This window comes from Antechinus flavipes, chromosome 5 (assembly GCF_016432865.1).
Source record: "Antechinus flavipes isolate AdamAnt ecotype Samford, QLD, Australia chromosome 5, AdamAnt_v2, whole genome shotgun sequence".
Lineage (NCBI taxonomy): Eukaryota > Metazoa > Chordata > Mammalia > Dasyuromorphia > Dasyuridae > Antechinus > Antechinus flavipes.
The window spans coordinates 260,610,996-260,626,529 of record NC_067402.1 but is presented as its reverse complement, the minus strand read 5'-3'; the positions used below and the strand labels follow the sequence as shown (position 1 = coordinate 260,626,529).

The following is a 15,534-nucleotide window of genomic DNA, read 5'->3' as shown; positions in this document are numbered from 1 at the left end:
ATGTTAAGTTTATTATTTGACAGTACTTTTATGTACCTTATAGGATGAAGTGGAAAGGGGTACAGATACTTTTGATGACCTCACTCTGGACATAAGCACAGAGGATTCTGATTTTTCTACCTCAAATTTTGTTCAGAGTAAGAATATTTTTAAATTTTCTAATGGAAAACCAAAGGTAAATAGGAATCAAATATGTATTTATAGCCAAGGAAATACCACTGAAGTCCTATTCCTTTGATGAATAGTAGAATAGAAATGACTTTGAGTTCTTGAGGGATCTGACAGAGTCTAATCTCTGCAAGACCTTGCCAAACTCAAAAGAGTTATGTGGACTTCAAATGGTGATTTTTCAGCCACAGAAATTCTCAAGTATAACTTACCACTTGTTTCAGTGCAAAAAGAATTAACAATCTAGTGGGTGCCAACTAGAAAATTTTAAGACACAGTTCTTGTCATCATTGAGTTTGCAATCTACTAGGGCAATATGGAGATAACTGTATTAGAAAAAATATATAAATATTGAATAAATTACATGATAAGTAAATAAAGAGTATATTGCTATTTGAGGGATAAAGTATGAAAGAATATCATCTACCACAAATAAAAACCACTTTTTTTGAAGATAGCATTTGTGTTGCTTTTAAAGGATGGATATGAATTCAGTAGATCATGGATGCCTAGGGGACTGGAATAAATATTTGAAACATGAAATTGTGACAAGGAGGCAGTAAAGTGAGAGTGAAAATCCAGATTTACTGGACAGTATATAACCAATAAAGTAAATACCAAAAGTAAGGTAGTCACATTGCAGAGGAAGTAGCTTTATGTCTAGGCAAATCATGTAATCTTGGAGCTCCATTTTATTAATCTCTAAAATACCTTATACTTTAGAGCATAATTTTGGAGAGGTTATTTCTAAGACTATATGTGCAATGTTACTAAATGTGAATTGTATGTATTGAATACTAGGATGAAGTGTATGAATTTTACATGGTCGTTAATAGAAAAGCATTAAAGAAATAACCAATAACTAAATGAATAAAGCGATCTCTTTCATGAAAAGTATAGCCAAAATATTTTTCTAAATGACTAAAAATAGGAGGAACCTTGCAAATTTTCTGCTTAGTTTTTATAATTCTTCAGTGAGCATGGCCTATATGATAGTGTAATGGATATAATGTCATGAATAATTAGTTACAAATTCTGCTTAATCTACCTTCTAACTGTGAATTTCAACAAGTCCTCTAACTTCTTTGTGCCTCTATCTTTTTTTGCTTTGAATCTTAGATGTCAGATTTCCCTTACTACCAACTTCACCATCTATTATAATCAAAACAGCCCTGTTCTCCTCCACATCCTTGGTGCTTCAATTTTGTTGAACAAAAACATTGTAAAATATGAAGAATTGAACATTGTCAAAGAAAATCAGATAACCAAATCTATAGCTTTATATAAATCACTTTTCTAATTCTGGCTTGGTTCTATATTTAGTTGTGATTTTTTTTTCATTTTCTTCTGGTATCTCTGCTATATTTTGCTTCAAGGTACCAGAAGTCTGACCAATAAGTCAGAAAGAAATCTATTGTCTGAATGCTATGTACCGATTTACATTATAAGTTTCTAAAGAATAAAAAGTGTTTACATGAAAAACTATTTGGGATAAAACACATTTATGTTACGTTTAAAGTAATTTAGCATATTTGTGATATATAGATAATATATTTTATTAATCTGGTTTGTTCCACAGTACATCAGCATGTTTACTTTTCACATACATTTTTTCTTAGATTATGAGGAATTCTGAGGTTTCAAAAAACTTTTTTAAAAAATTGTGTAACTTAAGAGATTCTTTTTAACTGTCTACAATATCCAAAGAGAAGTAGGTTATTTTAAATTTAATTTCTTGAAAAATAATATTTTTACATATCTTAGAATTCACATGTGGACACTATTTTATCAGTGCTATAGAAACTGAATTCTAGTTGTACTGCTACTGCCATGCAGATTTTAAAATCCTAATATATTTATTTATCTGTGTATCTCTCTATACATTCTTGCCTTTGGGAAGATCAGAACAGAATTCTTGCAGTTCAGTTAACAGTAAAATTTAAAAAGTCACAACAGATAAAACTCACACGGAATGTTATGATTTTAGAAAACACAGGAAACTGTGGACTACAGAAAACATTCCCAGAAAGCAGCATAACTGAATCTCAACAACAGCATCACAAAGTACAAGGTGAGAGCAGGTATGGAACTCATTAGTTCAAATAAAGATTTGAAAGATTTTTTCTTATATTGAAGTATTATGACAGAGAATTTGAGGTTAACAAGTCAAAAATGAAAAATCTCCAAGTGAATACTATAATGAGAAATAAAATATAGAGAAATACTATAATGTTGTACATCTCTTGAAAGAGATTTCCTCACTCTTTTAAAAAACGTTTTCAATTAAAAAATAAGCTTCCATGGATTTTTTTTTTTCCTGCAATGACTTTGCCATGCACAGGAAAAATGTAAAAAAGCCTAAAAATGAGTTTACCCACAGTAAAAAGAGTGAAAAGAGGAAGAACCAAGTTATGAAATCCAGATTCAGTCCACTTTGCACTCTACCACAAGGCCAATATATAGGTAGTGGAATGAATCTTGGACATATTTTACACATTTGCAAAATAAGGGTGATAATACTTGGGCTTGTTGTAAATAAAGTTCTTTGTAAATTTCTATGGAAACATGAACTATTATTATAAACTCAATAAATATATTATGCAGCATGCAGCAGAATATTCTTTTATATCAATACTCTTTACTGAAAGAGATTATACTTCTAGATTTCTGGAACCATTTAACAGTAGATAGAAAAAATCAGGGGGAACATGGAGGGGTAACAACATATACTCCATTTAACTTACCATTGCTATTAATATAAGAGTTGATTAAACTCCTGAGAAGTGAGAGAGAATCCATTTTCTTCCCCTATACTTCACCATCTTTTAACTTCTTTCAAACTCATTTTTCTCTCTCCATGTGAAGGACAAAGCTTGTTCTTTTTTTAAATACGTAGAAAGAGCCAATCATTGTTTCCTATGCTTTCTGTCTCTGAAATGTTTTATTGTGTTTAATCACATTTAAGTTTTAGATTTCACTACTTCAGAGGATTAGTGCATAGTCTCACCAGCAGTACTTTCTCTAGAGGAAAGTATCATGATTTTGTCATTTTATCAATTGTTTCCTCATTGTTTCTTCCACAAGTGATCCATCTAATGTTCTGTTCAACTTGTTTGAAAAACATGCAATGTGGAGAGTCACATTGACTCGAGCTCTATGAAAAATGTTTTAAAAAGTGAGAAAGATAGAACTTGACCTCTTGATGCTTACAATATAAGAACTACAACATGAATTACCAAAGAAAAATATGATTATGCTGATTACTATGGCTAATATTATCTAAAGCTTAGAATACCATGAAACATGATGAGCATCATTTAATATTTGTTGATGACTCAATTTCTTTTAACAATCATGATGATATATATTCTCAAATTCTTATTCTTTTATACTTTTACTAACAGTTTGGGTCATGAAGAGCTGAAAAAATGAGTAATTGGTATAACAAGTTAGGATGTTTTGGCTGAAATTTATTTATACCATGATCTCTTTAGTCTTTCTTTGATGGGAAAAAATTCTAATGTTAATCAAAATTTTTTTTTATTTCTCTTAAAAACTTTTCAAGAGGCAAAGATAAACATTTATGGCTATGAGATTAGATATTGCAATATTATGGATCCTATATTACTAGAAATCTTAAAAACCATATGATTTTTAACTAAGTGTGTATTAATCAAATAATTACAATGACAGTATATTTTATGAAATGAAATAAATTTTGTCTTTCAGGTTTGCAAAGATTACAGTAATTGGAAACAATAAGGAAATGTAAAAACTGCTAAAATGTAAATTAATGTAGCAAGTAATTTTTCATGGACAGATATGACCTGCTTTTCTACATTATGAAGTATAAGACTATTTCATCAGAAAATGGATAGTTTTAGAAATAGTCTTCTTGTGAAATGAATTCACTGTGAATGCCAGAAAACAAATTAGGTTGCTTTCATTTCCCCCCCACTTTTTAAAATGAAGAGTATTTACTCTCTGTAAGAGATGTTGTGAGTATTTGTGATAATTTTTAAAAAGTTATTAAATCAGCTTCTAAGTGGGTTGGTATGCGGCCTAGTGAATCGTGAGGAAAACCTAAGTTTGAATCTCTTCTTAGGCTCTTAGATAGCTATGATTTGGGACAAATCACCTAATTTCTCCTATGCCCTTAATTTCCCATTTGTAAAATAATTATGAGTAGAGCTTTTCTCATAGAATTGCTGTGAGAATGCTACGAGATAATGTATAAGAGATAACTTTGTGAAAAAGTGCTATCTAAAAGTTCTTCATTGTTATTACTTTAATCTTTACAATAATTTTATATTAAGGTTATTATTTGACAGTACTGTTATGTATCTTATAGGATGAAGTAGAGATGGATACAGATACTTTTGATGACCTCACTCAATCACATGACACAGGTATAGAGGATTCTGATTTTTCCACCTCAAATTAAATATAGGATAAAAATATTTTTGAAATTTTCTAATGGAATACCATTGTTAAGCAAGAACCAAATATGTGTTTATAGCCAAGACAATACCACTGAAGTCCTATTGCATTGATCTATAGTAGAACAGAAGTGACTTTGGATTCTTAGAGGATCTGACAAAGTCTAATCTCTGACAGACAGCTAAAAAGAGTTATGTGGACTTCAGAATGGTGATTTTTTTCAGCCACAGAAGTTCTCAAGGATGACATCATACTTGTTTCAATGCACATATTTTAGATGAGATACAGTTCTTGTCCTCATTGAGTCTGCTATCTAACTAGGAGGTTAGGGCTTATGAAGATAACTGTGTTAGAAAAAAACACATAAATACTTAATAAATTATATGATAAGTAAATAAAGAGTACAGTCATATTGCGATATGAGGTCTAAAGAATGAAATAATATCCTCTACAAAGAATAAAAAAAACTCTTTTTTGAAGGTAGTATTTGTGTTGCTTTTAAAGGATGGATATGAATTCAGTAGGTCATGGGTGCCTAGGGGACTGGAACAAATGTCTGAATCATGGAAATTGTGAGCAAGGAGGCAGTAAAATGAGTGAGAATCCACTTTTACCTGATAGTACATAGCCAAAAGAAGTAAATACCAAAAGGAAATATATTAAAATTGCAAAGGAAGTAGCTTTGTGTCTATAGGCAAATCATTTAATCTTGGAGCTCCATTTTATTAATCTCTAAAATACCTTCAGAGCATAATTTTGGGAAGGTTATTTTTAAGTCTCTATGTGCTATATTACTAAATGTAAGTTACATGTATTGAAATACGAGGATAAGGTGGATGAATTTTACATGGTTGATAACAGAAAAGCATTAAAGAAATTACCATTAACTAAATGAATAAAATGATCTCTTTCATGAAAAGTATAAGTAAACTATTTCTCTAAATGAGTAAAAATAGGAAGAACCTTGCAAATTTTTTTCCTAGTTTTTATAATTCTTTGGTGAGCATGGCTCACTACATGATAGTGTACTGGACATGATGTCATGGATAACTAGTTAAAACTCTGCCTTATCTACCTACTAACTGTAAATTAGTTAACTTAATTTCTCTGTGCCTAGATCTTCTTTTGCTTTGAATCTTGGATCTCAGATTTCCCTTACTGTCAACTTCACCACTCCATACAATCAGTACCCATAAACAACCCTATTTTCCTCCACATCTGTGTTGCTTCAATTCTCTTAAACACTGAAATATAGGAAGAATTGGAAGTTGTCAAAGAAAACCAGATAACCAAGTCTTTTAAATCTGTAAGTTGATATAACTCACTTAGTTGTGTATCTCTCTGAAGAATAAAAAGCCTGGGTTTTTTGGCACTTATTTTCCTTGAAGCACTTTCTTCTGGTGTCTCAGCTGGTTATAGGTACCAGAATTCTGACCAATAAATGAAGAAGAAAACTTTTGTATGACTGGTATGTTACAATTTGCATTATAAGTCTCTAAATAACAAAAAGTGTTTACGTGGAACTATTTGGGGGTAAGTTACTTTTAAAGTAATTTAGCAAATTTATTTTATTAATCTTACTTGTTCCACTCACAGTACACATCAGCATGTTTACTTTTCAGATATATTACTCTTACATTGTGAGGAATTCTGAGGTTTCAAATAACTTTTTAAAAAATTAATGTGTAACCTAAGAGATTCTCTTTATCTGTCTAAAATACTCAAAGGGAAGTAGTTTATTTTAAATTCAATGTAAATCTCTTGCAAAATAATATTTTTGCATGTCTTAGAATTCATATGTGGACTATTTCATCAGTTTCAGAGACTCTGAATTCTAATTATAATGCTACTGTTGTGCAGATTTTAAATCCTAATTTTTTATTTACTTGTATTTTTCTCTTTACGTGTTCTCCTGGCCTTTGGGAAGGTACTCTTCTTGAAAGTGACTTATCAGAAAAATATAAAAAATCGCAATGGAAACAACTCAGAGAAGAGTTAAGAGTTTAGAAAATTCAATTAGGAGACTACAGGAAATATTATCCAAAACAAGAAAAACTCAATTCCCACTAAGGAATCAAAAAGTGGAATTTGATAGAAAACTCTGTGGAGGCAGGTATGGAACTCATTAGTTTAAATAAAGACTTGAAAGTTTTTCTCTTACATTGAAGCTTTGCATCAGAATTTGAGATTAGGAAGTAAAAAATGAAAAATCTTTAAAAGAATACTACAATGAGCCTGCCTTAATCCCTTCGCTGCTGAGATCCCTCTTCCTGTTTGGAATAATTTGCAGTGAGTACCCACTGTCACTTCATCATGTTATTTTTGAAAAACAGATAGTTGTCTTAATCAGCATATATTTATCCAGTGCCTTCCATGTTTCAAGATCTGTTCTAGACACTAACAAAAACAACAGTGAAGTGCCATTGGGAAGTTCACATTGAATACACAAATACAAGATACACATACAAACATCAATACAATCATATCACAGAAATTTGGGGCAGGGAGCAGGGCATGGTTTTCATGGGACAATACAATTAGCAACTTCATGTAGAAGGTACATAAGCAGAGTTTAATAATAATTTAAAAAAAGAAAGTAAGAAATTCTAATGGAAGGGGAGTTTAGGAAATAAGCCTTACAATCCTGGCTGAGAAGACACCCAACACAAGGGTGTGGATTTGGGAAATGGACTTTTGTGTTGTCCTGTGTGGAAGCAAAAGGAGGACACTTTAACTGGATTGTGGACTGCAAAAAGGGATGTAATGTATGATGGAGTTAGAAAGGTAATTTCTACTTGTGATATGCTGTAAATTCTCTTGTTTATTCAACTTCCTCATTACTATGTCCTAGTTCCCAGCTATATGCAAATTATTTTTTGAAACTTATGTCATATCATTCCCTTATTTCCTCTAAGTTTCCCCTGGCCTGAGTTGTTATAGAGCTCACACTTTGGAAATGGTACTGTTTCTCTTGGTGATCTTATTGGCTCCCCATGAGTTCCCTTAACATCCTTGTGGAGGAATGATTTCTAGGGTTATAGATATACTCAGCTCTAGTCTAGCTCTTGAGCCCCTTCCATACATCACTAATGTTGTTTTGGATATCTCAGATGGGATGTGCCACATGTGTCTTCACCTTAACAGAATTATTTTTTCTTCCTATTCCCTCCCCTCTTCTGGATGTCCCAATTAATCAGTGACAGCACCTTCCTCCGATTCACCCAGGCCTGTAACCTTAATAACATCCTTAAGTCTTCCTTTTTACTCCACACATTCAATCTAATGACAAATTTGGAGCCTTTGTAGCATCTTTCATAGCCGTCCATTTCTGTCTAATAACAATCGTCAGTATAATGGAGGCATTCTTTGTCTCTTATTTTATTGCACTCACCTTCTTTCTTTCCATGAATGAAAACCTTCCACACACTAGCCATTCTTCAAAGCTGCCAAAGTGATTTTCCTCAAGCATAAATCTTACTATGTCATTTCTCCTCCTCTTTTAGTAATGTTGGCTCCCTGTCACGTCCAAGATCAAATATTATTAACTCCTTTTCTTGGCCCTCAAAAGCCCTTATAATATGGCCCTTTCCTGCTTTTCCAGTTTTCTCATACTTTACTCTGCTCCCTAACTCTGATATTCAGCTATACTGGCTCACAAGCTATTCTTTTTTCCCTTATTGTATGTAAAGACTTGTTCAAACCCTGATTTTTTAAACATTTCGAGTTCTCTTCTTCCTCCTCTTCCTTCATCCCAAAACAGTAAGCAATTTGATATAGATTATATAGGTGAAATTATATAAAACATATTTTCATATTACTCATGATGTGAAAGGCGAAATAATCTAAGCAGAAAAAAACCTTGAAAATTCTAAAGAGAAAATAATATACTTGGATGTGCATTCAGGCTCAATCTGTTTTTTCTCTTGATGTGGATAGCATTTTCCATCATGAGTCTTTTGATATTTTAATTAAATCATTGCATTGCTGAAAAGAGCTAAGTTATTACACAATACTAGTGTACAATGTGCTCATTCTGCTCACTTTGTATCATTTCAGAAAATCCATACTGGTTTTCCTGAAATTTGATTGTCAGTTTCCATTCCCCTTAACTAAATGTCTTTTTTTCTGTAACTTGCTTTTCTTGAATTTTATTTACATGTTGCTTTACCCATTTAGAACATAAGCACCTTGAGGACAACGATAGATGTTATTGACTTTGTTTATATCCCCAATGCTTAGCACAGTACTTGGTACCTAGGAAGCACTTAATGAATCCTTGTTTACTAATAATGGCTGACTTTAGTTATCTTATATGTAATAATAGCTTAGAAACAGCATGCAGAATCTCTCTTGGACTTTCCTATGGAAGTATTGCAGAAGGGATTTCTCCATCATAATATAATCTATCCTTTATATTTTCAATAGGTGAATCATTCCATGTAATTCTAATCCAACATTGTTAAAAGTTGTACATATTTTATTTTCTTATACATTATTGAAATTTATGAAAGCTTTTTCTCAATGCATCAAGCTGAAAATAAGTTAAAAATTAGAACTTAATACTTCTCTAATGAAAGTTGGTCTCCTTAATTTTTCCTGAAAATCATTTCAAATTGTGATTACCACTTCAGAGAATTTTCTTCTTCAGTATGAATAATATAGGCAGGATTGTTGAGTACTCAGTGGTTCAGGCACCTCTATTTAGCATGCTGTCTGTATCTTCAAATTCTAAGAATAATGGTAAAAGCAGACTGTAAGCAGACCTTTAGACTCATGTGGGATAATACTGGTGGATATCTTAAAAGATAAAAAAGAAATTGTTGGATTTGTTTTTTTCAATAATATGAAGTGATTCAGATAAATTCTAGTAGATTTGTGATAGAGAGAACCATAATATTACCTTTTTTATTATTATTTGATTTTTTTTTACTTTCTCACCGTTTTCCTTTTTGTTCTGACTTTTCTTGTGCAGCATAATAAATATGTACAGAATAACTGCACATATTTAGCTTATGTTGGATTACTTGCTGTCTAGGGAAAGGGGTAGGGAATGGAAGGGAGAAAAATTTCAGAAATAAGATTTTGTAAGGGTTACATGTTCCACTATCTCTGTGTATATTTTGAAAATAACAACTTATTTTAAAATACAGTACAATATGAAAAATATTAAATAAAAACATCCTGAAAAATTAAGATTTCATTTTCCCTCACAAAGTTCACTGCAAAATTTACTATTGTCTATTTTAAAATTTTATTCATTTTTAATAATCTTTCGAGGCTATATAACACAATTATTTACAATAATTTTTTTTTCTAAATGCAATAGAAAAAACAGAGAAAAACTACAGGCAGAAATTCATTTCCCTTCCTGTGCAAGTTCTGCCACATTTGTTCAGGAATCTCAGGCATTAAAACTAAACTTTCAGCAAGCACAAGATGAGTGGCTTCCTTTAAAGGACCAACTAATAGAGAAGATTGACAACCTGTCAATTCAGCTTTCTAAAGCTAAAGATGATAAACACCAACTATGTGAATCCCTTAAAATGACAACATTAATATTAGAAGAAACACGGAGAAAATTAAAGAAGAGCAACGATAAAATAAAAGAACTTGAATTCAAAAATTACATACAAAAGGAAAAATCAAACAGACCATTTTTCACAAAAGAGGTCATGCAAGAAGAATTAACCCAAATGCCAAGGGAAATTCATGTGCTTCAACAACCATTTAAAGATGCCCAAAACAAAGGGGCCTTCAAAATACTGGTATCTGATGATATCCAGGTGAAGTTTAGTGCTCGTTCCAGGATTCTTACTGCTAACTTTAAAAAACAAGATTGTGTGGAAAAAGAGAAAAAAAAGGAAGAGGAAAAAGAGTCAATTGATGAATATTTGCATGTAATAGAACAAATATATAAAAAGAAACAGGCAGAAGACGAGGTAGGTCTAATAAATGATATCATCACCAACATTTAACATTTTGAAATCAGTTTCTAAGGTATTTTGATCACGATAAATTAGGAAGTTGAATTTTTAGCAAGTTTCTGATATTAGTAACTTTCAAGGTAAAAATTCTGATATGTGAGAAAGAATGAGGAAACATCCATGATAAAAGCTCAACCCAATATCCATTTTTAGATACGACTCATTATGATTAAAAAACTATTGTGTAGGTAGCTCATGAATTTTAAATGCATAGTATTGGTTAATGAATGTAGATGGAGTGAAGCACTTGTAAGTCAATACTGATAAATTTGTAGTTCTAATAATTTGCCTACTATTCCTGCAATGGAAGAATTATTAGAAATGCTGAAACAAGGCACATCCTTAGAAAATATGCTAGAAATACTGTAACAATTCAAATTAGTTATCCAAATTGAGGTACTGTAGGGCATTATAGTCATTACCCTTTTCATAACTATTGAAACATGTTTATCATTCTCACTAGTTTTAATTCAACTATTGTGAACTGATTTTAGAAATATTAAACAGTTGATCATATTATTAGTAATGACTTTTGTTTAAAATTTAGGACAATAAAGAAAAAATAATTTTGTTGTGTGGTAATAAAGCCATTTTAAAATGTGCTTTTGATTCCATACTGCGTATTTATTATTTATGTCAATGTTTTTCACCATTTTTACTAATACTTTTTGCATAATATCCAGAATTGCAGTTTCCAGGATCAGTAACGTTCATTTATTGAAAACAGATAGCTTTTTACTGTCTAATAGCAATTCTTATTATCTATGATGCTTTAAACATATTCAATTAGTAGGACTAACAATATTGTACTATATAACAATTTGAGATTTAAAAAAAATTTTAGAAATCATGTAGTTCATTTCATAGTAGAATGAGTAATTCAATTAATTTTACCAATTTTCTTTAAACAATTTTACATGGATTCTTTTAGCTCGTTTCCTTTTGAAATTTTACTAGAGTTTAGGTGAATTTTATTTTTAAAAGATCATTTATCTAATGGGATAGAAAATTTTAAATGTCTCTTATACTTCATTTTACTATATCACATAAGCAATAATTTTCTTTAATTTATAGTGAAATGCAGTTTTTTATAACCTGAATATCAATACACACATATATGAAGATTTGTATTTTGTGTGTATGTGTACATATCTATGTATATATATGTTGGTATGGTGGTCTTCCTGCTAGGTTAGAGAATGAAATGAAATTCTTTTCCTTTAGCAGCAAGCTTGTACCACACTGTACATCCATAAGTGGAAGAGCTACCATATTTTCAATATTTTCCCCATTTTCTGTCCATTGACTATAACCAGGAGTAGAATTTATCTCCTTTCATAAAACAAACCTGCTTTGAAGACTTGGCAAGGAAAGTTGAAGATATGAATTGTAGATAGCAGTGCCTCCACTCCACTCCCTATTTGTCTAAAGGAATTAGCTCAGTTAAATGGCATTCAGGGCAAAGTGGCACCATTTCTTTCCTTTCTTCATTCCCTAATTAGGCAAGTAACTAAGCTATGTAAGAATTGGGTGAAAATTCTGTTTCTTCTTTGTTCAACAATTAGTCTATTACAGGGGTCCTCAAACTATGGCCTGTGGGCCAGATTCGGCAGCTGAGGATGCTTATCCCCCTCACCCAGGCTATGAAGTTTCTTTATTTAAAGGCCCATAAAACAAAGTTTTTGTTTTAACTCTAGTCTGGCCCTCCAACAGTCTGAGGGACAGTGAAGTGGCCCCCTATTTAAAAAGTTTGAGGACCCCTGGACTCTATCAATTACTGAATGTCAATTCTGTGAGTTATAGTATGACAGGTTCCAAGTAGTGTACCAAGAACATGGGAAATCGATGCTCTCTTGTCCTTGAAGAATTTTCAGTCTCACTGGAAGCTGATGCAAAATAGGGAAAGTTCACTTATAATACAAGTTACCATAAAAACATAGCAACAAATGAATTGTTATTAAGTAATGTAAACATTTATTTAAGAGAGCAAGAGTGAGAATGAAGGGGAATGGATCATATATATGTACAGTTAGGCTTGTGAAGCCTAAAATTAAAGTTTGATTTGATTTGATGAAAGCCAAAAAAAAGGAAACTGAGAGGAAAGAAAATGTATCTTTTTCTAAGAGGTGTCCTTATTTATCTAAAGGCACATGCAAAGGAATTTTTTTCTGAAAAATAGAAGGTAAAATCCTCTAATGTATCTGTCAGCTATAAGAACCTATGTATTATACCCTCCATCCTTCTCCCATCTTGCATATGAATTGCACATAAAAAGCTTTATCTCCTATATGCCTTTGGAGGTGTTTTAATGTTTTAATCAGACAGAAAACAATGCTTTATGAAAATATTTATAGCAGTTAACTTTGAAGGTAAATTAATTTCATATAAACTAATATTGACACATGAAATCAGTAGTAGAAATTCTGTTTACATTTTTCTATCAGGATACCATAAGAAAGCTTCAACAAGAACTTGCAGATTGCAAAAATGAACCATGCATGAATTCACAAGAGCTTACATCACTTTATCAAAGAGTTTTGGAATGGGAAAAACAACTACAGAAGGAATTAGAGCAAAACAAAAGAAAAGTAAGTATGAAAAAAATTCAATAATTTCTCATTGATTAATGAAGAGTGTTTTCACTCTAACATTTTTTTTTACCAATATTATAATATATTTTGTGACAACTGTACCTGCCATCTAAACTGACAGACAAGACGTATAACATGTACCATTTGTACCCATTTATACCATTTATATATTGGGATAATTATTTTCACTCATAATTTTGTTTACCTATCATCACAGAAGGAAGGAAATGTTTTTTTTTCAAAATAATAATAATAAATAGTGTATATCATAGTTTATATAATTAAATAAACACACACACACACACAGAGGCAGCTTAGTGGAAATAGCAATAGAACTTTTCATATGGAGTTAGAAAGATCTGGTTTAAATGAGGCCTTAGAAAGTATCTGTGCTATCTAGGGAAAGTCACTTAATCTTTCTCAGTTTCTTCAACTGTAAAGTAAGAATAATAATAGTATCTACTTCCTAGATTTGTTATGAGAATCAAGTGAGCAATAATTGTAACACTAAACTAAAATTAGTAAAACAAAAATTAACACAATATATAGTACATAGTAGGTACCTAATAAATGCTTATTTCTCTGCTCCAGAAACATCAGTCAATATTTTTCAGTTATCTATAAAAATAATCATTGTCTCTTATATTTTGACAAACACCTCTTAATGTTGAAAAATAATTCTTTTACCTGCTTAATTTCAGTATAATGGCACTAAGAAATGGTTTATTACCAGTTTATATTGGTATGAAAGAGAAATATTTCTAATTTTCAGAAAACAGCATTGGAATGGGAATAAGTTTTATGTCCCAAATCATTTAATTTTCCCTATCACTCATTTTCTTTATTTTCCTCCCATTCCTTTTGGATCATATTGATCAAAATATTAACTTTCAAATAAAGCCTTTGTCTTCAGGCTGTAATCTAGGAACTAGGTGTGGACTGCACTTTATAAGGAATAGCAAGGAAACAACAAATCTTTGTTCACAGGAATTAGCTCAGTTAAATGGCATTCAGGGCAAAGTGGCACCATTTCTTTCCTTTCTTCATTCCCTAATTAGGCAAGTAACTAAGCTATGTAAGAATTGGGTGAAAATTCTGTTTCTTCTTTGTTCAACAATTAGTCTATTACAGGGGTCCTCAAACTATGGCCTGTGGGCCAGATGCAGCAGCTGAGGATGCTTATCCCCCTCACCCAGGCTATGAAGTTTCTTTATTTAAAAGCCCATAAAACAAAGTTTTTGTTTTAACTCTAGTCTGGCCCTCCAACAGTCTGAGGGACAGTGAAGTGGCCCCCTATTTAAAAAGTTTGAGGACCCCTGGACTCTATCAATTACTGAATGTCAATTCTGTGAGTTATAGTATGACAGGTTCCAAGTAGTGTACCAAGAACATGGGAAATCGATGCTCTCTTGTCCTTGAAGAATTTTCAGTCTCACTGGAAGCTGATGCAAAATAGGGAAAGTTCACTTATAATACAAGTTACCATAAAAACATAGCAACAAATGAATTGTTATTAAGTAATGTAAACATTTATTTAAGAGAGCAAGAGTGAGAATGAAGGGGAATGGATCATATATATGTACAGTTAGGCTTGTGAAGCCTGATAAAATTAAAGTTTGATTTGATTTGATGAAAGCCAAAAAAAAGGAAACTGAGAGGAAAGAAAATGTATCTTTTTCTAAGAGGTGTCCTTATTCATCTAAAGGCACATGCAAAGGAATTTTTTTCTGAAAAATAGAAGGTAAAATCCTCTAATGTATCTGTCAGCTATAAGAACCTATATATTATACCCTCCATCCTTCTCTCATCTTGCATATGAATTGCACATAAAAAGCTTTATCTCCTATATGCCTTTGGAGGTGTTTTAATGTTTTAATCAGACAGAAAACAATGCTTTATGAAAATATTTATAGCAGTTAACTTTGAAGGTAAATTAATTTCATATAAACTAATACTGACACATGAAATCAGTAGTAGAAATTCTGTTTACATTTTTCTATCAGGATACCATAAGAAAGCCTCAACAAGAACTTGCAGATTGCAAAAATGAACCATGCATGAATTCACAAGAGCTTACATCACTTTATCAAAGAGTTTTGGAATGGGAAAAACAACTACAGAAGGAATTAGAGCAAAACAAAAGAAAAGTAAGTATGCAAAAAATTCAATAATTTCTCATTGATTAATGAAGAGTGTTTTCACTCTAACACTTTTTTTTACTATTATTATAATATATTTTGTGACAACTGTACCTGCCATCTAAACTGACAGACAAGACGTATAACATGTACCATTTGTACCTATTTATACCATTTATATATTGGGATAATTATTTTCACTCATAATTTTGT

The 15,534-nt window shown here is 31.4% G+C and overlaps 1 protein-coding gene across 17 annotated transcripts in view; it reads left to right on the top strand.

Moving 5' to 3' along the window:
- LOC127564017 (ankyrin repeat domain-containing protein 26-like) overlaps positions 1-15,534 on the top strand; it is a 114,974-nt gene that overhangs the window by 79,898 nt on the left and 19,542 nt on the right. For 5 of the 17 annotated variants that reach the window (XM_052000232.1, XM_052000239.1, XM_052000235.1 and 2 more), the window contains exons 13-15: positions 9,935-10,547; positions 13,037-13,180; positions 15,187-15,330. The exons of 7 other annotated variants lie outside the window; for them this stretch is intronic. In XM_052000232.1, the coding sequence (XP_051856192.1) occupies positions 9,935-10,547; positions 13,037-13,180; positions 15,187-15,330 (901 nt within the window). The remainder of the gene's footprint in view (positions 1-9,934; positions 10,548-13,036; positions 13,181-15,186; positions 15,331-15,534) is intronic. 5 more of the 17 variants (XM_052000244.1, XM_052000238.1, XM_052000234.1 and 2 more) reach the window with 3 other exon arrangements.